This window comes from Colias croceus, chromosome 26 (genome assembly GCF_905220415.1).
Source record: "Colias croceus chromosome 26, ilColCroc2.1".
Classification (NCBI taxonomy): domain Eukaryota; kingdom Metazoa; phylum Arthropoda; class Insecta; order Lepidoptera; family Pieridae; genus Colias; species Colias croceus.
The window spans coordinates 6169570-6197279 of record NC_059562.1 but is presented as its reverse complement, the minus strand read 5'-3'; the positions used below and the strand labels follow the sequence as shown (position 1 = coordinate 6197279).

Below are 27710 nucleotides of genomic sequence, written 5' to 3'. Positions count from 1 at the left end.
ATTATACGGTATGAATGCCACAGGGCCTCACGACCGGCGAGAAGGGCCCCGTACCGGGGGAACTGCAACTGTCTGAACCGACCTGTATAATAAGAATTACAAAAAACTAAAACTCACAGATCCTTCCCCCGTTTGACGCTAGACGACAGCAGCGCGTGGTGCAGCGGGTGCGCGTGGTGTGCGTGCCACCGGGGCCCCTCGGCCGGCGAGAGGGGCCCCGTGCCGGGGGAACTGCATCTGCCTGAACCGACCTGGGATATATAAAAGAAATAATTATTATCAAAATATTTGAGGCCACACAACACTATAGAAACTATTTAAGTTTTCAAAAACTAGCTGACCTATATTATTTTGTTTATACCTCTTACGACTCAGAATATAGATACTCATAAAAAAAATCTGTCAATCTGTGTTGAAAGACTCAGCTCAGTCATTATTAAGTTTTCAAAACAACTTAACAACAACTGAAAAGCTAGATTTTACAATTTTCGCTTCGATTTTTTGGTAATGTTATATATTAACTACTAGACCGTGAAGTTGCCCTGTATCCATTTCAAACTGCGCAGCTAAAAACAATCGAAATAAACAATAGAATAAAATTCCACGAAAATTATTTTAGATCCAAAGGGAAATATGTATGTTACAACTTGGATTTTTCCAATAATATTCCACGTGTTTTGATTATGGGGTTGCAAGGTTACAGGGCAAGAGTCAAATACGTCATTTAAACTAAAAATTCACTGACCAAATTCATTTGTTTCTTCATATTTTACTAACTAGGCGTAAAATAAAATATGAAGACCATATTATATTTTACGTTAACATTTAAAAAAAAGATTAGTTGTCTTGTATAGGATAAACTTTCTAACGATTCTAAACATGATCAAATCCTACTAGGTATACCTTAAAACCAAATACTTATTACCTAGAAGAAAGCACATCATATAGAAACTACGATATCAACTTTTACGCTATTTACATAACACGAGACCAGTTACTGGCTCAGTAAGTTTCCCTGCATCCCGCCAACCACTACCTACCAACTGGCTGACTTTCTTATATACATTCCAGTTCTAACCTTGTATTAATCTAGCTGTCTATTTGCAAGAAAGTAAATAAAGATTACGAACTTCGCAATACGCCTCAACAGTGCAAAAACTTTCGTTGACTATTTACCTAGTATTTTTACCAAACGCGTATTAAAAAGGCTTAAATATGAATATTATGTATTCATTTTTTCAGACAACGCACAATGTATGTCAACAAAATCTTCATAGGACCTCGTCTCAAACCAATTCTATCAACCTAACCTAAAAACAATATCATTAAAACATATCACAACTACCTAAATAAATAAATAAAACACACACACACTCACATTCCAACCACCACATCAAAACGAGCAACGAGTAAAAAAAATAATTCAAAAACGTAGACATTACGGCTACCCTCATTACACCGTCCCTATTTACATAAACATCGAGATAATAAGTTTTTTGCTACATTCTCCTTGGTTCGGTTCTTGACATCATTCTTTGACTCACAGACAGACGCCCACCGATCTCATACTTAGAACTGAATAGTTTTTATACCCTATATAACACTTTTCAATGGAGTTTTTTCCGTTATTAATTGTATAGAAAAAGTTTTTATTGCACGCCACGGACAGGTTGTTAGCTGAAACCTTTTAATCTAGCGCAATACGAGGAAAATCATTTGGTATTGTGAAATAAAGCCCAAAGTGAAATAAAAATTCTAAACACAAACGTATACACAAAACATTGAAGTAAATATTCCCTTCTCGACTTAAGACTACTAAAGGTATCATAAACATTGTTGATATATTATTCGTAAATCGTTATCTTTACTTATTCATAGAGGACTAAATTCAGAATTCACGAGCAATCCTATCTTTCGATCTCTTTCACGTTCAAATTATTAGACGTAAGAAAGAAAGGGACAAACGTATACTAAAAACTATCTGCAAAAAAATATGGATCGGCTCTTCACGACCTCTTATTGTAAATATTTCAAGATTATAAGATAATCTATGCATATCTACCGAGATTATAGACTTTCCTACGCCTCAAGCTGAGCTTGATGATCGTTAAAATTTATAGCTGGTCGTGACTTGGACAAGGCCGAGTTGACAAATCTCTTTAATTGGTATGACATGAGGGCGAGTTGAAAATAGACATAGACAAGAACCTTACAAAGCGCTTACAAAAATAACTTTATATTTATTTATTACACAGAAGACTATTTATTGTGTTCTCTTGCACATTCATGTCATTCCTTCGCTAACTAAGTATGGAAACAAGCAAACATGATGATTTGTAACAATTTGGTACGAAGGCCACGACGCATCCCAACCCAGTTACAAACGAAAAAAAAGCATGTGTGCCGAGCAGACGTGTCAGAAGTGAAACTTCTTCGGCACGATTAAAAGATACCAAAATCATCGCCTTACTCCATGACGTGACGAATACCGTGATGCCCATGATGCGACCTTAAAATTTACTTTCAACGCGCCTAAAGAAGTTTCACTTCAAAAAGTAAAATAAAAATATTTATTTAACATACAAAAGACTAGTAAATATTACAGTTAAAGGAGCTTAATACAAGTAGACAGTTGACAGGACTTACATAACCACTGATTTATTGTTACCAAATTGTAACAATACGCGACATATCGCCTTACGTAAGGCATTACTTCATTTTAACAAACATTTTCATATATTTTCGTACCAAAACATATGTACGTGATCTGTTTATGTATTGTGCACATTTTGTGATACGCTTTAATTTAATATGTGTTTGGCACAACAATGCGATATAAACAAAGATTTGTCCACCTTTGGACTTGTGTATATTAAAAACCATAGGGAATTCATTAATTCCATTTTAGACAATACATATACATTATACAATAACAATGCTACCATTGGTAGATATTTAAATAAAATGAAAATGACTAAACAATTTTTACGCTATCATTTCAATTTTACTTTTAATCTATTTTGCGCTCATCAAATTAATTACCTACATACATATGTTGATACACTACATTGTATGGTGTACTATTATATTATTGATTATGTGTTTTCGTATTTTTGTTCGTGATATTCAACAACTAACTCAATAAAAAAAACCTCCTTGTTACTTATACCACAACACTTCTTAATAAATCGACAGAAACGCCAATATTTATGTGTTACTCACGCCACGGAGTATCGAATATTTCCAACTACCCTCCTCTACACTAAAAAAGTCGAATATAGAACAATGTCACTCACCACAAGAGACAGTCGATGGTGAGGCGGCGGTGGCGGCAGACGCGACGGACGACGCGATACCGCGCATGGCTCTTTCTGCAAATCAGATTATTGTTTAATGTTATTGTTATTTAAATAAGTAAAAAATTACGTTAATATTATGCTTAGTAGTCTATCGTACAAAAGTCATCACTGGGATGGGAAGGAACCCCAATAGTGAATAGACATTGGTGGTATTATTTCGTCACAGATTTATTTTTCTATGTATAATTATAATTGAAATTGTAGTTTTTCATAACAATGAGCAATCTATTTAAATGTACAATACCTACGGTCCATCATCCATGTGATATATCAATTTGAATTTATAAATATGAACAATTACGTATTTGTTCAATAATATACTTTATAGTCTTACAAATCTTACTTCAACAGACCGTGTGCGTATCATTTGATTGGATTTGAATATTTTGACGTAATAAAATAACATCCAGAAGAAGTCTTAGATAAAATTGTTTAAACTTGACCATGAGATGAATGTTTTTAAATCTTCAAAGGTACGAAAGCGGAACAAACAACCCGAGCTGCTTTCTCATTAACATTAAGTGGTTATTGACTAGTTCTGATTCCCGACTTCACCCGGTTTCTGTGTGATTTATCAGCATCATAATATATCCACATATTAGTATCTAATATTATGCATATTACATACTCAGATAGAGAGAAAAATAAACGGGGAAAGACCACGTTTAATAAGAATAAGAAAAGAAAATATTTTCAATGCATAAAACACATTCTTTAAAATGATGGGTTTCAGTATTTTCTACATCATAATATCTTATCCTTTTTTCCTACTTTTTATTTCGGTAGTTCTCAAGGAACCGCATTTTTGTAGTAATTATGCATTGATTTCTTGTGCACTTTATTGAAGTTAGTTATTGAAGTTTGGAAAGTTATGGTGCATTTAAAACGCGATTATGTTATTTGTACACTTCACAAGTCACGTTCTAGATAATATAATTACACATAAAAATAATCACATCACACGATAATTTAATATATTATTATAGTAGAGTAGATAATTGTAATAAATCTATACTTATAATATTACTAGCTTACCGCCCGCGGCTTCGCCCGCTTTCTCTAAAACGATTTGAGATTTAAACTATCCTATCTCTCAAGTTGGATCTAACTGCACATGGTGTGCGAATTTTATTATAATCGGTTAAGTGGTTTAGGAGTCCATTGAGGACAAACATTGTGACACGAGATTTATATATATTAAGATATATAGGTGAATGAGAAAATTCGTCGGTCTGTTTGTCTGTTACGCATTATAGCTTAGTTTGGATGAAAAAAGTAATGAAAGTATAGTTGAGGACCCAGGATCAAAGACTATTCTTACAAACGGCTATTCTTTTTCAAAACTCAAAATAAGTATACTCTATTGCCCGTGAATTTGTGAAACCTTGCCACTGCGACAGGTCAATTTTTATATGCAATTTTTATATTTTTAATGTGTATATCCACTCACCACGTGGACGGAGAGTGTCGGTGCCGACTTGCCGAGCGCCGAGCGACGCATGCGCAGCAAGTTGCTGCGTTTACCCGCATCTGTAGAGAACAACATTGAATGAATTTTATTTGCACCAATAACAATACGAATCGATACAAACAATACAAAAACGATAAAGATAATTAATAATTTATTATAAATCTACAATTTTGTAGCAGTAGAGTGTAATACTTTATTAAAATAATAAAATATCACAATTCTATTTGAAAAAAAAAAACGTTAAGCTTGCAAAAGCTTTGATATTCAGGAGAGGTAAGGAAAACATACTTATTATAATTTTGAATAACACCCTAATTAAGAAGAGAACAAGACAAAAGCAGCGATTAAAACCGAATGTGAATAGATTACCTATTGCACGCCTCATAAGTGAAGCGTTGAGGTGGGTACTACTGTCACTTCGCGCAAAACATCTGATTTTTCAAACTTAAAATGTCTTTATGTATCATACATTGCACTTGTAAGATAATACATACACACACATATTAAGAAAAAACACTATTTTTAACGTTCATGATATTTTTGATGTCATTTTTGTTATTTAAACTAGTTAAAAAACAGTTTAAAAAAGTTCTGTCTTGGACGTCCGTGTGTCTGTATGTGCGGATCCTTTTTCTTGTTAACACGATAGCGACCGAAATACTTTACTAATCGAGTCTTTTTTTTTCTCTTACGCTTGAGTATGCTCAGGAATAGAACCCTTTCATTTTTCAGGGTCTGATTCGATATGGTTTAATTGTTATTAAATAAACAAAAAAAATATCGACTTTTTTTTTTTATAGTGTACTCAAAATTCACCATTATAAACTCGATTCTTTATACTATAAGCCAAGGTTTAAAAAAATAAGTTGGTAGTCAGTCCCTTAAACCTGCGCAGTTTCAAATCTAGGTGGGGCCACAAGAAAAATAGCTCAATTATTACGGTACCGCTTTCTTTACTTTTCCAAATGTTTTATTTTATTTCATTTTTATATTTATAGTCACGTACTCTTTATAAATAATCAATTTTATTGTAAAGGATGAGATTATGAGGCGTGCACTTTTGGATTTTCCAAACTATTTTAATTATTTCTTAGATAAAAGTACAAACAAACCAAGTTTTGTTAAACTGTTAACATGTACCTCATTAATCGCACATAATATCGAATTCCTAGTACCTACAACATCACACGTGTTCGTCCGCACGATTGCAAACACAACCGGACTTACAACATCGACGATCAATATTCATATTTAATCAAGTAACAATAATTGCAAGTTAAAATACTAAGTTTCAATACGTTTTTTGTTTAATACACGTATGTTATGGGTTAATCATTAAGAACTGATAAATTTTGGCTTCCTACCCCCATACCATGGTGTCTTAAAGTTGTATTACCTATATCCTGTGTTAAAATACTAAGTTTCAATACGTTTTTTGTTATGTTATGGGTTAATCATTAAGAACTGATAAATTTTGGCTTCCTACCCCCATACCATGGTGTCTTAAAGTTGTATTACCTATATCCTGTGTTAAAAATGGCAATGGGACAAAACAATACTGCTATAAGATAGCATGGTAATCCTGGCGATCATGTCTGATTGATATGTTAAAGTACTTACATTTTTTTTTATTCAATCAACAATGCCAAATTACCATGCCAAGTTACGCGAATGAAAAGCTTGCAAAACTCACAAGTGATAAAATTTTATAACCAAAACTAGCTCCGCGGTTTTATCCCTAGTGCTCCGCTCCTGTTGGTCTTAGCCGGATGATATATATAGCCTCGATAAGAGGGCTGTTTAACACCGAAATAATTTTCCAAATCGTACCAGTAGTTCCCGAGCGTGTTCAAACAAATAAACAAACAAACTCTTCAGCTTTATAATATTAGTATAGATCCTATAGATAAATGATTAGAGCGGACGCGCGCTCTGCGTCCATTTCACGGTAGACATTGCGAAAAAAGCTTATCTTTTAAATATTATATATTTGATGAATATCATAATGACGAATGCTGGCATATTTTCAAATAAACCATCCCACTTTTCCACTCCCAAAGGAAAATATTTCACTTTAATTAAAATTTCAAGGGAATCGAATGATATGAGGTTTTGAGGTCCCTGTAATTAATTATAATGTGACATCAGTTTTCAAATAACAGTAATTATTTAAATTACTAAATACCTATAGATGTAGGTCACTATAAAACTTATGTTGATATTTACTTGGACGAAAATAAACATACAAGACGAATCAAAGCGCACACAAAGGATTCCAGAAAGTTCCAGACCAAATGAATTCAAATTTATCAAGTACTCACGGTGCATATAAAATATAAACCTTCCACCGAACACTTCCTTGCAATCGATGTAACAACAACACGTGCTGTGTAAACAATAAACATATCCCGCCTGCTTATCTTTGTTTATTTAATCTGCCGTACGCAAACTTTATTTTACGGACTTGCAGTTCACAACTTTGGACTTTGGTAACAATGCATACTTACATTAGGTAAGTGTATAGGCGAATATGTTTCGGTCTCACGCAAAAATTCGCTAAATTTGTGACAAATATTTTTTGGAATTTTATAGAGATAGGTATGAGCTCCTCTCATTGCATCGAAAAAACAAGTTGATTAGAGGAAATATGGAATCAAAATGGATATAATCATATAAGAGCTAGCGCGCAAGAGCAACTTTTGTCTCCGCAACTATTTTGTATCTCCCGTCAACTCTATGGGGAGTTGCGTCGCTACGTGCGCGCACTTTCTTACTAGCCCATAGAGTTGATGGGAGAGACAAAATATTTGCGAAGACAAAAGTTGCTCTTGCGCGCTAGCTCTAACTGTTACAATGACATGATGAAGGCATAACATATTAGTAAAATAAAATACATATACTTAAAAAAAATTATAACTACGACCATAGTTAAAAATAGTTTGGAAAATCCAAAAGTGCACGCCTCATAATCTCATCCTTAACAATAAAATTGATTATCTATAAAGAGTACACTATAAATATAAAAAAGAAATAAAATAAAACAGTTGGAACAGTAAAGAAAGCGGTACCGTAATAATTGAGCTATTTTTCTTGTGGCCCCACCTAGATGTGAAACTGCACAGGTTTATGGGACTGACTACCAACTTATTTTTTTAAACCTTGGCTTATAGTATAAAGAATCGAGTTTATAATGGTGAATTTTGAGTACACTATAAATATAAAAAATAAAGAATATATATAGAAATACTAAAATTATGGAGAACAGTCGATATTTTTTTTTGTTTATTTAATAACAATTAAACCACATCGAATCAGACCCTGAAAAATGAAAGGGTTCTATTCCTGAGCATACTCAAGCGTAAGAGAAAAAAAAAGACTCGATTAGTAAAGTATTTCGGTCGCTATCGTGTTAACAAGAAAATCCTCCGCACATACAGACACACGGACGTCCAAGACAGAACTTTTTTAAACTGTTTTTTAACTAGTTTAAATAACAAAAATGACATCAAAAATATCATGAATGTTAAAAATAGTGTTTTTTCTTAATATGTGTGTGTATGTATTATCTTACAAGTGCAATGTATGATACATAAAGACATTTTAAGTTTGAAAAATCAGATGTTTTGCGCGAAGTGACAGTAGTACCCACCTCAACGCTTCGCTTATGAGGCGTGCAATATAAACATGACCCATTTTACGGTTTTACTGAAACAATATTTAATTTTAATTTCACTTTCTTGTTCATTCCACGAAAAACAAATGCTATACCTAAAATTAGGACCTTGACCGACTAGATAGACACTTAATCATACATTACAAGAATGTGACGTCACACACCACACCTCCGCTTCTCGTTTAAAAATAAAATATAGCTTTTATAGTCTGTACAATATTTATTATACCTAAGTAGTTATTGGCTGGATTTCGACGACGACTATAAAATATTTTTCGATCCTATATGTATATGTATCTTGAAAAACAAAGCTTGATGATATAAATTGCTTTTCCTAAATAACTTGTTAGTCAAAAGGATATCGATTCAATTAATCAATGTCAATTATCTTTATGGGCCTATTTTTCATATAGGCATATTAGTTGAGCAAGCCACCACAATAAAAATGTACATACATTTTTATCTTTACAATTTAAATAACAATAAACCTCCCATCTCAGATGGAATTATATGGATTCTGATGTTACGAATATTTTAAGAGGGCAAATTGTTACGAATATTTTAAGAGGGCAATTTCTTAAACTGACAATTTAATTCGTAATAGGTATATGTATGTACCTATATTTTTATATATTCTTTGCGGGAACAATGTCAAAATTTATTTAATAAAAAAGACCAACCCAATAACTAGTCATCTAAAATTAGGGCTTTGGCACACTCGCTATAAACATTATCGCTTGTTACGTCACGGGTCACACCTCCGCGTCCGTGTCGCCCGCGTCTTATTAAAACGATGTTATATATCTGTATTTTAAACATAATATAATTATTTACACGATTTATAAAACAAGAACAGCTGTTTCTAATAATTTCTTACTTTTATCTGCCTAGATCTAGAACAAGAATATAACTTGTTAGCTATAATATATCGCATAAATCTATACGAAAATTACCCGTTCAAAATAATTCCCGCCAAAGAAATATTTAAAAAAAAGTCGTTAATGTTTAGAAAATTAATACATAATTCTACATATAATAGATGTGCATGATAAATATCATTGAAAATAAGTCGAGACATAAAAATAAGGTTTCCGATACAGACTAAATAATAATAATGATAAAAACAACTACCAAATATAATCAGACAAGCATACAACTTATACAAAACCGCATACGAATCTCGAATCCAAAATAAAATAATAAAAAATCTTGTCCTACTTCCTATCCTACTATCCTACTAATCCTACTTCCTATCCTATACCACTAATATTATAAATGCGAAAGTTTGTGAGGATGTGTGTGTGTTAGTTACTCTTTCACGCAAATACTACTGAGCCGATTACAATGAAATTTAGCACACATATAGAGGGTAACTTGGGTTAACACGTAGGATAGGTTTTATCCCGGAAATCCCACGGGAACGGGAACTATGCGGGTTTTCCTTTGAAAACGCGGGCCGCGGGCGGAAAGCTAGTAACATAAAACAAGAATAATCCGCTTGAACTTTCGCTAGTCGATAAAACCTATGCTATGTTATAAACTTTCTTGGCAGCCACTAGAGGTGTAATAGAGGAGAAATTAAAAATTAAACAATCATTCGTCACTAAACAATTTAATTGAAAAATTCTCACAGCCTATATTTCTGTTCGGCTAACCGCAAAGCTACAGTACTTGCCGATAACAACACAAAAACAAATATAAAACTTTTCGATCAATATATTCTGTGTGGGTTTGTTTGTCACGATATTAATCAAAAACTTCTTGGCCTATTTAAAAACCATTAAAAAGCATCTTTTCCGAGTAAAATCATTGTCACTTTCTATCCCGGGATAACCCGGACAAAGCTGTGGTACCTCACTCTTACATACATACAAATATACAAACAGAATTACCTGAATCCGTCTATAACTCGAGCATTTTATTGCCATATTTTGCAAAAACATCACGTGCCACGGTCGGCGCGTTTCCAAGCTTTTGTTTACATTGAGTCGAGCATGCCAAGTGTGATATTGCACCAACATTTTATATGATGTGACGCCAGCGTTGTAAGCCTAGTGTCGATTATCGCGGGAGCGTGAAAATAACATTTTTATTAGAGTTTAAATATTTGTTTCGTGTTAGTGTGTTCTAGCTTTGATATTCTTTGGATATTAGACGAAATTTTTGGTATAACAAATAAATTATTATTTAATTAACTAATGAAATAATTTTTGTAGGTGGAGTACCTACTCCGTAATATCCTAATCGAACTGTTTTCGTTGGAGTAACATCTAAACGAAGCATACTTTCACATACTTATCCGTGTTATATCAAAAAGTTGTTAAAGCATTTCTCATTATTTTTAAAGCAAGTCGCTTTCACGTTATAAAAATGATTATAAAAATTAAAAATAGTCCGAGTAGCAACCTTCAGCAAGATCATCTTCATACCAGTAATAACACTTTTAAGTTTTAGTTCATATTCATTATAGCGTAACTACTAACTAGTTTACTAATTGATAAGCAGCAATCATAGATTATAGAAATATAAACTACCTATACGTTATAGAAATCAAGCTGTAACTCGTAAATAACATGATCTATTACACAGGGTACACAGGGTACACAGGGTACACAGGGTATATACATCAGTCGCGGCACAACTTTTTACCACCATAAAATATATACCTAAGACTTAGAAATATACATACATTTTGTCAAACGTTTTTATAGTTATAGGGGCCCTTTCCTCTACAATAAGTTTATTAAAAGATTAAATGTAAATATCATAAATTCATCAATATATATTTTTAAAAAGAAATTAGAGCAACTTTTACTCAACTTAAATTATACTGAAACTGAAGCTTTGCTTGTTAGTGAAAAGTAAAACACACACACACACACACACACACACACACACACACACACACACACACTCACACACACACACACACACACACACACACACACACACACACACACACTCATACACTGGAGTTTGTTAAGTATTTTATTTTTTGTTTCTTTGTACTTCTTACACTGCAATAAATAATAGTCTTAATTTTGTAAAATCAAAATATATTCATGTAACATCGGAAGAGACTAGTTTCCCACAACACAGGGTATCCTAGTGTGGGGACTAGGGTATCTTTATTACGTGCCCATTATTTTTATACGCAATTCTTACTGTAATCAATTTTATTGTACTACACTTTGATAAAACAAATAAATGATTTATAAATAAATGATTTATTTATTTATTTGCTTGAAGCGTAAATATACGTAAACGAACTTTTATTACCATTTTACATGCCACTAGACGTTCATACGTGTGCAACGATCCATGGAAGATATTCAGTCATTTGAAATGTATCAAATTACGTTTTAGATTGCAGTGAAGACCCATCTTTTAAGGGAAACTCTTCTATGAGTCACCGCTCGAATGACATTCAATTCGGTAGTAAATATAATAAATTCGGAAGTCAGTAATGAATAAAAAGCTTTTAAATCCATTATAATATTATAAATACGAAAGTCACTCTGTCTGTCTGTCTGTTACTCAATCACGCCTAAACTACTGAACCAATTTTCATGAAATTTGGTATGGAGACATTTTGATACCTGAGAAAGGACATGGGCTACTTTTATCCTGGGAAAATGACGCCATCCCGGAAATTCCACGACAACGGGAACTATGTGGGTTTTTCTTTGACTGGGCGGGCGAAGCCGCGGGCGGAAATCTAGTATTCTATAATTACCAAAAATTCATTAGTTACCATTAACTTCAAATTTTAAAAACTTACATTTATAAATTCAACTAGACTTCGTTTAGAAGCGCTTTTAAATAATTTACCACCGGTTCGGAAAGCACTTAACAATTTGAATGGACCTATGAAAATACTTTTAAATGTTATAATAGCGTAGAAAGCAGAGTACAGTAAAATGTTATTCATCAATGTCTACTTTTCTTCAATTAGAGTGAAAAAGTAACGATACGACCATTCCAGCTACAGAAAAACGAAATATGATGACGTAAAAGTGTTCTATAATAAATACTCCAGAGTCTACTATTACTACTATTTTACAAACCCACTTCATATAATTCAATTCAACCCGCAGGCTGCAGCATTCATGAATTAAACTAGACCTCTTTTCGTGAACGCTTTTAAATCAAATTAAATATTATAGTAGGTACAACCTCTCTCAAAAGCACGAATAAATAGATATTGCAGCAACCTTTTGCAAGAAATTCTGGACAAACTTAAAATTTGAAATTACTCATTTTTATAGGATATTTTGACGCTATAAAACATCGTTAAATGATATCTGCGTATTTACTGATAATAAGTGTATCAACACAAACCCTATCACGTAAACAAGCCAAACGGGAGTTTAGACATCTGATGATGCCTTTGTCTTCGAATTCTTTACATAACAATAACAATTTAACAAGTGAACGAAATGTTTTACGAAAAATCGATTCGATAAAAATTTTATTGAAAATGCTTGCGGCCAATATGACTGGAAACCTAGTCGATATATTATATTGTCCTAATTATAATTAATTTTGTTTTAGCAAAAAAACTATGAACGCACTAATCCTGCTGTGGGATCTTGTACTACAATAATTACGTAACTACTAATAAGTAATTACACGCGTAATACCCACATAATTCGAGCACATATAGGTACATACGTATACAATATACATACGTCATTCTAAACCCTTGCGTATGTCACTCGTCAGTCGTCACGAAGCCAGTAAAGTATTGCGAGCGACGATGGGTCGCTAATGGATGCGTGCACTTGACACTATTTTTATATTATTTTATTTAACGCAGGTGCTAATTGAATTCAATGATGTTTAACTAGCTATTCGCCCTGTCTCCGTCTGGCATTTAAACAGGAAATAGCTTAACACTGAATTCCCTTTTTCCCACCCTTAAGGGAGACTTTTTTCGACTCTTATATGAGGTGTATACCTACCTACTCTATCCACTAAAAGAATATTATTACAATCGGGCTACTCAGTAAAAAATTATATTTGGTCATATACCTACCTATAAAAAAATATGCACGTCGACTTGAACTATGATCATCTGGAGTCTGTACTGTACTTATGTCAAGGAACAACTGTAGCGATTTTCAAAATTATGTACACGAATTATTTGCGCTGATGTTATTTATTTTTTCATACTAATAATAATGGATAGAAAAGCATTGTGGCCACAAGCGTGATAACAGAGTGATGGTTCGATGAAGCGACGTAAATCGACGCATGCACTTGACACAATTTTTAATATTAAATTGCAAATTATTTATGGCTATTGCCACTGACTGTCTCATGGCTAAATCAAATAAATGTAATGCGAATTGATCTTCAATTATCTCATTAATATGCGTTTAATTGTTTGATAATAATTTGTTAATGCTGTTTGTTTACAATAATCATAATTACGGTAACCAAAAGCTAGATTTATGAACAAGTTAAAATTAGCACGAATAAATAGATTTCAAACTTGAACTTTAACTTTATATCCTAACATTTATCCTGTAAAGGTTATATGAAATTCTATTTCTGTAGGCGTTTCTATTTATACGATCCGTTTCGAAATTATTTTCCAGCTAGATATTCAGTTATATTCAAATAGAGACCCATCATATTATTATCAACTAGCGGTCCGCCCCGGCTTCGCCCGTGGTACATGTTTACGTTTTCTCTACATAAGAACCATCCTCGTACTTCAAGGAATATAATAAAAAAAGAATGATCGAAATCGGTTCAGCCGTTCTCGAGTTATGCGCTTACCAACACATTTTGCGATTCATTTTTATATAATATAAGATTATCAATTAGAATTACTTACAAACATTTATAAGTATACATAATATAATACCGTCCATTTATAGTTTCCATTCATAGTCTATATTAGATATTTACAATACACTATATCATAAAATGCCCAAATGATAATAATTAGTATTTAGTATACCTAGTAGTACCTAGGCTAGGCTAGCACAACACCTTCTTTTGTAAGAACCTACAGTTAACAATTAAAATATTATTTAAAATCCAATACGAAATAATAGAAAATATCATAGAAAATATACCAAAAAAATGTTTACTTGTTCTAAATAATATAAATTGTATTAAAACAATTAATTACTAATACGCGACCGCATTGTGTGTAACGAGAAAACGACGAACACGTGACGGCTAGGGCTGCCAACAGTATTGTTTTTAATGTATTAAATATTAATTTACATATGTAATGTAATAAATAATAATACTATAATTCAAATTCAAATTCAAATTTCATTTATTTACAAGAATGTAGTTACAAAAAAGGTGTTGTTACAATATTAAGGCGCTAATACATTATATTATTAAATATCATTTTATAAAATTTACCACTAATACCGCCTCCTTGGTACAGTGGTTGTCGCGTGAGCGTAGAACCGAGGGGTCCTGGGTTCGATTCCCGGTGGAGACGAAGAAAAAAAAAATGTCTCGGTCTGGTAGGACACAGAGGACTGATCGCCTACTTGTCCCTAAAGAAAATCGATCAGTGAAACAGATGTATGCATAATGCATCTGCCCCTTACCCCACTACGGGGACACGGGACTTCACTTACCACTAATAAAAAAATATACATAACGAATTGAGAACTGTTTTTGTATTTTTTGTTATTGTAATGTAAGCGAGATGACGGATTCAAAGATTGCTCTTCTTCACAGTACATAGTGAGAATGACCGCTTTACATGTTGAAATTGGGTTTCTACGATATACATCTTAATATGGGTTTTATGTTAAAAAATGAAGATGATTTCAAGGAAGATTTTTAATTAGAGTTTTATTTAAATACAGTATCAACGGTGCCTAAATCTATATAATGACGATTGAAAAGTGCATAACAGAAGTCTAATTGAATTAATAAATGTTTCAGTTACAGACGCAGCCCTACGCACGGCACACGCTCCGATTGGCCCATTTGCATTCTGCTCACAAACGTGACTTTCCTACGGGCTGTATCAAAAACACAGTAGATTGTAAACAACGTTTCAAATAAATTAGTGTTTGCGGAAATTCTATACCTAACAGCAACAGCAACAACAACACTAGGTATAGAATCATTTTCACCGATGAAGACTATTTATTGAGATGAAAACAAAACATATTATTGTGAAACCTGAAAACTCAGTGTATATACTTATTACGTTAATCAGTAATTTTGCTGTACATAACATCCAAAAAAACAATTGCAAAATATTTGGACGTTATTTAAGGAAAAGTCAAATTACGAAATTACATCTCCTAAATTTGATATAATTTTAACTTAATCATATCTTCAAGATAATAAATCTCAGTATTGCTATATAAAATAATATTCCACCAATTCAAAAGCAAAAAACGTGCCACGTGAATTTCGTCATCTTCTCCCCGAGTTTATAAAACAAAAGTTTGCTTAATTAATGTTTCCTCTGAATACTGATATAACGAATGGAAAAAAATTTTCAACATGGCAACGAATTCAATTCACATTTCTTTAAAAATGAACCTTTTAATGAAGCACCTATCGAAGGCAGTATGCACATTTTTATAATATAATGATGGAAGTAATTAATAGGTATATGTAACATATTAATACCCTATGTACAAAATAAAGTTAGTTTATGGGAAAAAATTATAGCAAACCACCATCCTGATCAATAAATAATTATAAATAAAACAATAATATAAGCGAATAATGTGGCGCTTAACTACCTCCGATTTTTAGACAAATATACCTAATCACTCAAGCTATAAATATCCATCAAGTTTACGATAGCGTGCCAAAGAGAGACCAATCTACACATTACCTATATACCCACATTCCATAAACACAACCCCACTGCATTCAGGTAAATTATACCCAAATTATATAGCAATAAGGTACATTACTAAACAGGCCATCAGCGCAATACTACCACTAACAAGGCAGGTCAAAAGTCATAGGTTTGCAAATCGCACCCGCAGATGTCAACCACAAGTGTGTCAGGTCAACGTACAGGGGATTAGTCGCGTCGTATCGTGCGTGTGGAAATGTCGAGACGATATCGTGTCGTGTCGCGATACAGGTAATATCGTAATAATAGTGACATGAAGTTTTGTAAATATTTAAATAAGTAACAAACAAATTGCACCTCCAAGATGTCCCTTAAAATACAGACTATCGAATATATCGATTGAAGGAAAATAAAAATAGGATTCTTTGTTTAATTTAATTCATTCATAACGTTGCCGTTGTTACTAGTACTAATGTATATATTGTTATCAGCAATGGCTGTACTGCTGAATGTGGAAATCGTGTACTGAGGGAAGAGAGGTTACGTTCTAAGTTCTAACCTCTTTTCCCTCAGTACACGATTTCCTATTGTGAGCAATTTAAGTACATTTGCGAAAATTGCTTGCTTATCTAACTGAAATTCGTTCTGATCTCATCCGGATATCAAACCCGGAACGTAGCAGAAAAAGCAAAATGCGCATTACACCATAGAGGCTAGTTGTACAAATCGAACACCACTGCACGGCGCGTGCGCAGCTTCCGTTACAGCCTAAAAACATAGCCCCGATTCTTAATCACTAGATTAAGCATTTAAGTCTTGCACAAATAAATAGTTGGACTACATTTTAAGTACCTACATAATCTAAATTGCACAATCAATCTAAAATACATAAGCGAGTGCAAAATATTAATTTGTATGTAAATTTCTGTCAAAAGCATTATTAAAATAAACACGCCAATTACTATATCATTAATTCGCCACTAAACGATAATGACATCACAACAAATCGATAACAACGAACGTCCATACATTCCCATTTCTTTAACTACCAAATAACAGTCTAAAACAATCATCCAACCAACATTAAACGTCCATAAGTTCCTATTCCTTCAACTTACAATGCACCCCTTAACAATCCAACCAAACAATCACTCAATGTATATTTTCTTGTGTTGATTTTACGCGAGTATTTTTCATTTAGAAATTAAAGACTCACGGGTTTTCAGTGTGCCTAGTGCGAGTTTTCATCGAGTACGAAACGTTACTATCGCGTCTGCGTCACAGCGAAATTTGTATGGGGAATCAAAGCTTCCCCATACGTCCGCTAGGGGCGCTGTTCGATTTCCCATACTAATTCGGCTGTGACGCAAACGCGATAGTAACGTTTCGTACTCAATGAAAACTCGCACTAGGCACACAGTCCGTGTTCACGCTCGGTGCAAAGTGTGCGAAGCGTCGGGGTTATACGGTATACCTTATATGTATAATGAATAAATCGACTCATTTTACATCTCAAGAGAGGTAATCGAATTAAAACAATTACCAAGACGTGACGCGTGAAGGGCGGCTAACTGAGCCAGGGTCGCAGGAGCGGCCTTGAACTGGTAACAGACAGCTGTTCACACAATCTAATCGTGTGTTGCGAGCGGCATTTCTTTGACACACTTTTACGTGTGTAACAGACGAATAGACGATGTTAGTAACGTTACTGTAGTGTTCATGAGCATGACCGTTTTAAAATGAAGTTTTCGTTTATCGTTGATAATACAGTCATAAAACATACATGTTCAGTCTTATTATTGCATTTTTATGAAGGTAGTCTATAATTTCTATAATACGATTACCCATATTAATTAAGGAATCTTCGCAAAGGCAGTAGAGGTAGCTGAACATTAGAATTCTGCAGTCAGAAGCCTATGATACAATAAACAACCAATCGACATTATTTGCTTCTTATCCTTTTGATAAACTCTCAGTTACCTACATATAAACACTGCATTTCAAATTTCAATATAGAACATTTCTCCAGAGCCCTGTTGTGACCAAAACAAATCACCCGATAAAACGACGCGTACACATATTATAAAACAATTCTAATTCAGGCATTGTCTAGACAGCTTTGTGTTGAGCATAATAATGAATATCCATTTGTTATTGATTGCTAATCACTGGTATTCAATAATATTCTTATCAAGTGTCATTCGCTCGAGCTGCGCCTGCGACATCTGACAAACTATGTACTATCAGTGATAACTTTGTATAAAAACAACAGATTTATCTATGCTAGTGTCTTGGACACGACTTTGTTTGCAGCGGATTAAAAAAAAATGTAGCTGTGATGGGTTCAGGGAAACAGAGTTTCGATAAACTTACTGCTAACTTACTTAATATTAATTAATTAATTAGAACTTAATTAAAACGTTTATTTTATTTTGATCTATCCATTTTACCACTCGGACAAAACTCAAACTCAAACATTTATTTATTAAATTAGACTTCTTCTAGAAGCACCTTTGAATCGTCATATTTTTAACATTTACCACTAATAATACTTTAGAAAACTATTATAATGTCTTTATTTACAATACAAACAACGAATGTATTATGTACCTAGTACCTGCTTCTTATTCGGTAATGATAAATAATCTTCTCATGCGGAAATCGAGCGAGTGTATCCTTCCTGATTATAAAGCGAGTAACAAAACATCTTACCAGCTTATACCTACGTCATATTATCTTTAATTGTCAACCAAAGTCCTTGGAACTAATTAATCTACAAACCAAATAGTTATAACACCTTGAATTAGAAATAATGAGTAAGGTCTCTACAATATTATTTACTTAAATAGGTTCTTTAATATTAGAAGTACAAAGTAATCAACGCAAAATTACATCGACATAGGTAGGTAAGTATGTTATATTATGTGTAGTTGAAATTATGACCTTTATTTTCTTATCTGTTTAATCTCCACACTGATACACTGTATCAGTTCTAATTTAATACAACACTATAGTATACATAATACAATATAGTAAAAATGCATCTGTTATTCGCTAGCATACGAGTATATTTCAGTAGCACGGAAGCTATAAATTTGCGAGAAATGCATTTTCGAACGGAAGCAGAGCGGGATTTTCAAATCAAATTGTGTGTATTTATTGGCTAAATTACACCACAGCCACTCTGTAGGTCTATTATTTAGGACTTCCTTTTAAACACAGGTTTATTCTGGTTTACATTAGTTGTATAACATCATTCTACATTGGCTTATACACAAAGTTGAAAGAATGTAGGTATAATTTGCGTTACTATACTCCCGATAATACGCTCCTGAAAGCAAAGTTTACGGGCTTTTCTTTAGCCTAATTAACTAAAATTAAATATATTAATATTAAAATATATAAAATATACCTAAATATTATAGATAATATATTATAGACATATTATAGACATAGATATAGTTTCATAGACATAGTATACTAATTATTAACATACTAATAAAACCATAGAAATGTAAAATTGTACACTCATATGTTACTTACATGCCTAAACAACTGATTGATGAAGGATTGATTGTACAAAATCGTGAACTTCTAAAAGTGTAATCTACACTAATATTATAAAGAGTTTAACTTTGTTTGTTTGTTTTGTTTGTTTGATTGTAATGAATAGGCTCATAAACTTATGGACCGATTTTAAAAATTCTTTCGCCATTCGCAAGCTACATTATCCACGAGTAATATAGGCTATATTATATTATCACGCTAAGACTAACAGGAGCGGAGCCACGCGGGCGAAATCGCGCGGCACAGCTAGTATTTAGTAATTCATAAGGTCCCATACAATCAAGATTAATTTCATCATACATATAAGCCATCGAATAGGAGAACATTCAACGGGAAATAAAAGCGAATACGAAGACACACTTAAAATAACAATAAGACTTTTCACACGCTCTTTCGATCTGACTAAAAAGTCGGTGGCATGTAACAGGTACATTATAAATGCTTATTTCTATTTTCTAGTACTGTTGTTTGTACATGGTAAGATTATTATACAAGCGAAGATGGAGCTCGAAACCGTATCTAGTTTTGAAAATGTAGGTATATAGGTATATACTTAGTGAAATGTTAAATTCGCATTAAATATTATGCTCGTTGTTTTACGATAAATCATGAGATTGACCAGGTAGGTAGATCTAAAAAGTAGTAGGTAGTTAAGCTTCAATTCGATACAATGAATCTTCAATAAATTATTCTTTTAAAACCCACTTGATGCAATTTTCCAACTAAGTATGGCAAGTTAAAATACATCTGTACATAACACATTATATAATAAAAATAGAGATTCAAAGTCAAGATATTTCTCGAAACTTTACCTGCATAAGATACTGATCTTACCGAAAACCACACACATACGTAGGTACCTACAGTACGTAAAGATGTTACATAAAGTTTGTCACAATATCTAACATTCACTTATTCTTGAGTATTAGATAACAGTGTCATCGTAATATACCTTCCTAGCTTAGTATTAATTTTAACTTTATTAAATATGTCTATCCTACCCCATGATCATTTACTTGTCCCTTAAGACAATTGATCAGTGAAACAAATGTATGAAAAATGCATCTTTTTTTTATTTAATTTATTATCCCATCCACTTGGCAATTGAATTCCAATCTGTTAAATTTTTAATTGCTTCCTTTTACTTAGTCATGTAAGAAGTAAGAACACATAGGTACTTCATAACAAACATAATGATGTAAGTTTGTCTCACTGCTTTACAAAATAAAATTGTTAGTTCACACTTGCACACAACTTCCACATATTCATCATATCCTAACTTCTACATGAAAAACCATAACACAATATTTATCAACAGTTAATCACATACTATTTATCAACGAGAGTAGTTATGACCGGGCTCAGTGGCGTGCCATGACTGAGGTCCAGCAGTGGACAAATGAAGGTTGATAATGATGATGATGATAACGAATCACAAACTAATGTCTAGCAATAGTTAATAACTCAAACTAGCCTACGCTGACAATCGAACCCACTAGCGTACACAACTCACAAGGATCAGCTGACGCGCGCCGAAATCGTAGAGACGAATATCCCAATTGGTAACGATTATATAGACCTGTAGTATTTAATAACAATACATAAATATGTAAACAAAAATAAATATACATAAAATATTGATAAAACTACATTCTGTCCCTTGCGCTACATTCACTACATTCATGAATGAAATAATACACCTGCCTTTGTCACGAAAACAAAACTTGTATGTAATCCTAATAGTTATAAGTGAAATGTTTATACGCATAAAAACCGAAACGAGAAACTGCAGGCAAAGTGCATCGATTTTTTTATTAGATTGAAACTATTTACAAATCTATTTAAATATGTCAGCAAATACATACATGAAAATTGCAAACATAATGTAACTATTCAACGAATTACCAGCTTAAGTTATAAATCTAATAAAAAAAAAACTGATTACCTTTCATTGAGTATTAAAATATCTTATGAACGTCAATCCTTTATACTCATATAGTAAAGAACCCGTAAAAGCTCTTTATTAACTTGTAACGAATGACAAATATATAAAAAATAAATAAAAATAAACTTCAGTGAATCCTTAGTTCGGTTAGTTAATTTTGAAGATGCCAAAAACAACCATTCAAAAACAAACAATTTGCTCATAAAGCTAGGTATACTTTTAGCAAACATTGATAAGAACAATACAATAATTCAACAAATTACAAATCAATACAATTTTGTATACTGTATCCATTTCCAATACATTGTTATCTATACTAATATTATAAAGCTGAAGAGTTTGTTTGTTTGAACGCGCCAATCTCAGGAACTACTGGTCCGATTTGAAAAATTCTTTCGGTGTTAGATAGCCCATTTATCGAGGAAGGCCTATAGGCTATACAATATCATCACTAAGACCAACAGGAGCGAAGCAATGGTGGTGAAATCGCGCGGCACAGCTAGTCGTGAATAAACAAACTCATATCACGAACAAATTACATTCTCGAAAATTACGAAACAATGCCTAAAGCCTTTGACCTCGCTCATAATAAATGTTTATTGACAATATCAATACATTTCACAAATCAATACAGTGTACTGATATTATCAGCTGTCGAAGAATATAAGATATTTGTCGTACAACATTCTTTTCATGTCACCTAGTTTTACAATCAAGTTTGCCAAAAAGATATACTAAATTTAGATTTAGATATATGATTGCAGTATGTAAGGGTTCAATATCTCATATGACATTGTTTTATTGATTGATAATAGTAAATGTAAATATAAATTGTTGGCTACTGAGAAACGTTGCGTGAAACTTCTTTGGCAAGATTCTGCAAGATAATAAAATCTTTCCTTTATTAATACTAAAATATTAATTATTAATCCTTACTCCACGACGTGACGGTATTGCCATGACGCGACCTTGAAATTGTACTCTCAACGCGCCTAAAGAAGTTTTACTTCAAAAAATAGATGTAATACTTTGTTTTATCTGTAACTGAAAACTATTTCAGCTTTTTCAATACAATTTTACTGAAATCAAGTACCATATTGTACTTTAAGAGCCAGCGCGCACGAGCAACTTTGTCTCCGCAACTATTTTGTCTCTCCCATCAATTTGTATGGGGAGTTGCGTCGCTACGTGCGCGCACTTTCATACTAGCCCATGGGTAGGAGAGACAAAATAGTTGCGGAGACAAAATAGTTGCGGAGACAAAGTTGCTCGTGCGCGCTAGCTCTAACATATTATACCAGCCATATTGGTTCGGAAAGTCTATAATTACAAACCACAATCAATAGTCTACACATGTACACTAATTGAAATAAACACCTTAACCCGAACTGAGTCAGACATGAATAAAGTACTGGTATATCATGATATCATCATGTGATAACTCAGTCTTGTTAATACATATATAGTTTTTAGTTAATTTTTTTTTGAAGAGTAAAATGGAAAACCACAGACACAAGCAAACTTAATTTTTTTTTATGATATAGGCTAGGATAGCAAACGAGCAGACGCGTCGCCTGGTGTTGAGCGATAAACGCCGCCCATAACTCCACTGGGAAGTGGATGTGTTGCTGTTGCAGGAGGTGAATTGATTATTTTATTTCTACAATAGAAAAATAAACACACCTTCATGTAATCAGAAAAGTCAAATGATAAAAATTAAACAAACTGTTAACTTCCAATAACTTAGAAACATACCATACTAAATTTGAGTTTAATACATAACATTAAAAGACATTCGTGACTAAGCCTTTCATGAACCCATGAGAATTTCCCAGCATAAAAAACACAATATATCTAACTGTATAGTGTACCAGTTAAAAGTGATTCAGGTCAGTCGTCTCATAAACATACTATTTAACATATTAATGTAATTAATAATAACCATATAATTTCATATATCAACCAACTAGCTGTGTTGTGCGGTTTTACCCATGTTGCTCCGCTCTTGTTGGTCTTAGCGTGATGAAATATAGCCTACAGCCTATAAATGGGCTATTTAACACTGAAATAATTTTTCAAATTTGACCAGTATCTCTTAAGATTAGTTAGCGTGTTCAAACAAACAAACTCTTCAGTTTTATAATATTAGTATAGATTACAATGTTACCTATATTTATTTAAATGTATAATTAAAAACTGCAATTAAGTATCCAATTTCCCCGTCTCAATGCAAATAACTTTGCTTAATAATGTTCAGAAAAGATGGTTTTATACAAAAGTAGCATAAATTTTGCATAATTAGAAAACAATTGTTCCCTAGCTATACAGTACCTTAGGAAAAGGATGGGTACTATTTCTAACTATTTTATTAAATGCTCCTCTTTTGACTACTATTCAAAATATGTTTTAAAGACAAATTGTGTATCACCTGTGTGATTAAGGTTTTATATTCATACATACATTTCACCAATATTAATTAGCTAAATATCTAGTCGATTACAGATTCACACAGAGGTAGCAAGCAAAAATAATTCTGGAGCAATAAATAACAAATATAGAAACAATGGAAACAAAACAAAAATATTGTAGAAATAAGTGCGCTACAGAAAATAAGGATCAAGAACCAAAATATTAACCTGAAATTCACAAAAGATGTTCATATCAAACGCACCAGATAGGAGTAATGGCCTGTTCAATTCAACTGAGATGATAATGGCTCTAAACATTAACGGGTAGACTAAACTATGATAAGACTGTTTTTAAACATTATCACTGTTACATATTATTAGGTATTTTCCTAAGATTTATTTGTGAAATCTTAAACTTAAAAGTATATAGAATATATTGAATTAATTTTCGCAATAAAATTGGTCAAGATATTTCCAATAAATTTAGGATCTAAGTGACATAAGAATTTTATTTTTTTACTATTAAAAATCATTGAATAGTCTGGTAGATAAGGACATGGTATAATTTTGAGGCTTTGGCAATTGGTTTATTTTTTAACCACACACAACACAGATTAAATAAATTTTATATTACTTTAACCCATTGAGCCCGAGCAGCCCGATCGGGCCACGACACAATAGATTTTCTATTGTGTCTGTGATTCTGGGGGCTGAGTTATTATATAGACTATCCATTGATACCAATATTACTATGTATGAAAAATAATTTACTATCTTATTTTATAAGGATACATGAACTATTAAACATACAATAACATTCCTATTGTTCTATTTTAGTTATACAATAGTGTTCTATACATATTACTACAGTGTTTTTAATTGTTACATTGTTTGGGAATATTGGAAAAAAATAATATATTGTTTCCTTGTTGCCTAAGAAATTGGTGGACATTTGATAAATAAACACAGTACCTACTGAAGTAGGATGATAATCTTTCGTAATTCGATTGATTCGAATCTTTCTAAAATCTTTTCTAACAGAAAATAAATAAAAAATGTGGGTACATTGATAATCTTTGAATCGTGTTTAACATGTGTTTTCATAGATTTCTATGCCACATTCAATCACTTCAAATCAATAGTCATGCAATTTTAATAGCCCAATACATTTCATAACAGACAACGTGAGTGCTAGGACGTTATATATATTTTATAGGTAGGCGGAATGCTATCGTAATTGTCTTTAAATAACGCGGTTAGCAGGCCGATAAGTCACGCCTTCTTATTATAACATATGACAGCTGAGTAAATCGAGAAAACACCGCGCATACAAATAAAACAGTAATCCATATGCAACAAAATATATAACTATAATGCTTCATGGTTTACCTTCAGCGCTCTGGTTCAAGGATGATGGAGCAACGGACGACGACAAATTCTTCTTCTGATCATTTTTAGGTGGATCAGAATCGGAATCGTCGAAAACCAGCGTCCGGACCGACTGTGAGCATCGACGATCCATCGCCTCTCACTAAACAACACACCGACACACTAATATTTTCGCCATTAACACAAACGATAATTCAGTTTATTCTCCATCACAGCAATATATCACGTTAATTTATCTCGCTTCCGTACTTGCGAAATAAATCGCTTAATACTAAAACCGACAACAAGCTCCTTTTAAAATACTTTAGGCCATCATAAATTTACGCGACATAGCACTTCTCACAAATTGACAAATACCTACTAAATAATTTTACTAGATGTCATTTTGCAAGCTCATTATTTTTCTTTTAGGTACGATTTGACTGTCCATGATACACAAGTTTTGAGTGAAATAGTGAATATATTTCAATGTTGCCCGCTCAGAAAATAAAATCACAAGAATAATCTAAGTCGAGAAGAAATCTAATTGTATAATTCTACCTCTACGCTAAAATAAGAAAGTGATTATTTTGTTATTGTTTAAAATCGTTTTTACAATTACCAAGTACTTTAAAACTAACACCTAATCATTATATTATATACTAGCTTCCGCCCGCGACTCCGTCCGCGCGGATGTCGGTCTTCGCGTGGATGGTTATTTCTCCATTTTGAGTACCTCTGTCAATAACATCTTATAAATATCTATTGGACCTAATTCCCAAATACGGCTAGGCCTATAATAATACGCAACGTGTGTTCGCGGTTCTACGGAACAACGTCTATGGATAAAACTGAAAAATTAAGATTAATTTTTTTCTACGTATTTTTCCAGGATAAAAAGTATCCTATTTTACGCCCAGGATAATAAGGTATAATTATACCAAGTTTCATCGAAATCGAACCGCTAGTTTTCACGTGATGCCTTCACATACAGACAGACAGACAGACAGACAGACAGACAAAAATTTTTTTAATCACATATTTGGGTTTGGTATCGATCCAGTAAAACCCCCTGCTATTTATTTTTTCAATATTTTCAATGTACAGAATTGACCCTTCTACAGATTTATTATATGTATAGATGTATGTTCTTCAATGTTCTTTCACACAACACCACCACAACACAGACAAGGTTGGTACCATAGACAAATTTTTACACTTTAATTTCTGAATGAAAAATTATTATTCTAATATAATATTAAACTGACCCATGGAACTAGTGAACTGACCGAATTCTATCTCATGACCGAATTTTCTATAGATGTAGTACTTCGTGTTTCAAACTATGGGTTTACAAAAAGTAGCAAGGTTGTTAGAAGTGGTTAGAAGTAAAGGGGAAGAGTTAGTTTTACACAATGAACATATTTTAAAGATTTGAAAAGAATCGAAAAATGTTAGTTATAAGAAAAAATTTTTTTCAAAAAGAGAGATAGAAAAATAATTTTAAATATGTATATATTTTTCATATTGTTGTTATGCTGTACATAACAACAATAATTGAATAGTAAAATTCAACAATAATCGAGTGTCGATCTTCAGTTGAACCACACCCGCACCGCACAGACTGAGCATCGCGAAGCTGCTCGCCAATATCTGTAATATTAGGTAATGCATGGGTAAAATACCGTTCTATTACCTGTGCATTACTACTTCCAGTACTACAGTGCTACCACAGGTACTACTCTTTGCTGCTCAGTGCTCTCTCTGTGTGGACCCACTCATTACTCTATAGAAGGGGCCAGGGTTGGGCCAGGGGAATAGAAAAGGTATTGCCATCTACAGCAAAAATTAGCATTACGTGAGATCACAATTGAGATCTTCATGAGATGGATTCGAACTTTCTAGAAATAAATATATTTAATCAAACTTCGAGAGGCCTTCGTCCAACAGTGGACAAGCAAAGGCTGGTAATGATGATGATGATGAATCAAACTCCTACAAACTTAAAGCTGTTCTTCCCAGACAGAAAAGAATTTGTCATAAAAATGTATTTATCAAAATATAAAAAATAATTAACTGATTTTTTTTTAAGAAATAGTTTTGATTATATAG

The 27710-nt window shown here is 32.8% G+C and overlaps 1 protein-coding gene across 1 annotated transcript in view; it reads right to left on the bottom strand.

The window, feature by feature from the left end:
- The window catches only part of LOC123703436 (microtubule-associated serine/threonine-protein kinase 3), a 56033-nt gene extending 30044 nt beyond the window's left edge, over positions 1-25989 (bottom strand). The window contains exons 1-4 of the mRNA XM_045651431.1: positions 25620-25989; positions 4810-4889; positions 3297-3371; positions 118-251 (exon numbers count right to left, since the gene is read on the bottom strand). Of these exons, the coding sequence (XP_045507387.1) occupies positions 118-251; positions 3297-3371; positions 4810-4889; positions 25620-25752 (422 nt within the window). The 5' untranslated portion in view covers positions 25753-25989. The remainder of the gene's footprint in view (positions 1-117; positions 252-3296; positions 3372-4809; positions 4890-25619) is intronic.
- Between the last annotated feature and the right edge of the window lie 1721 nt (positions 25990-27710).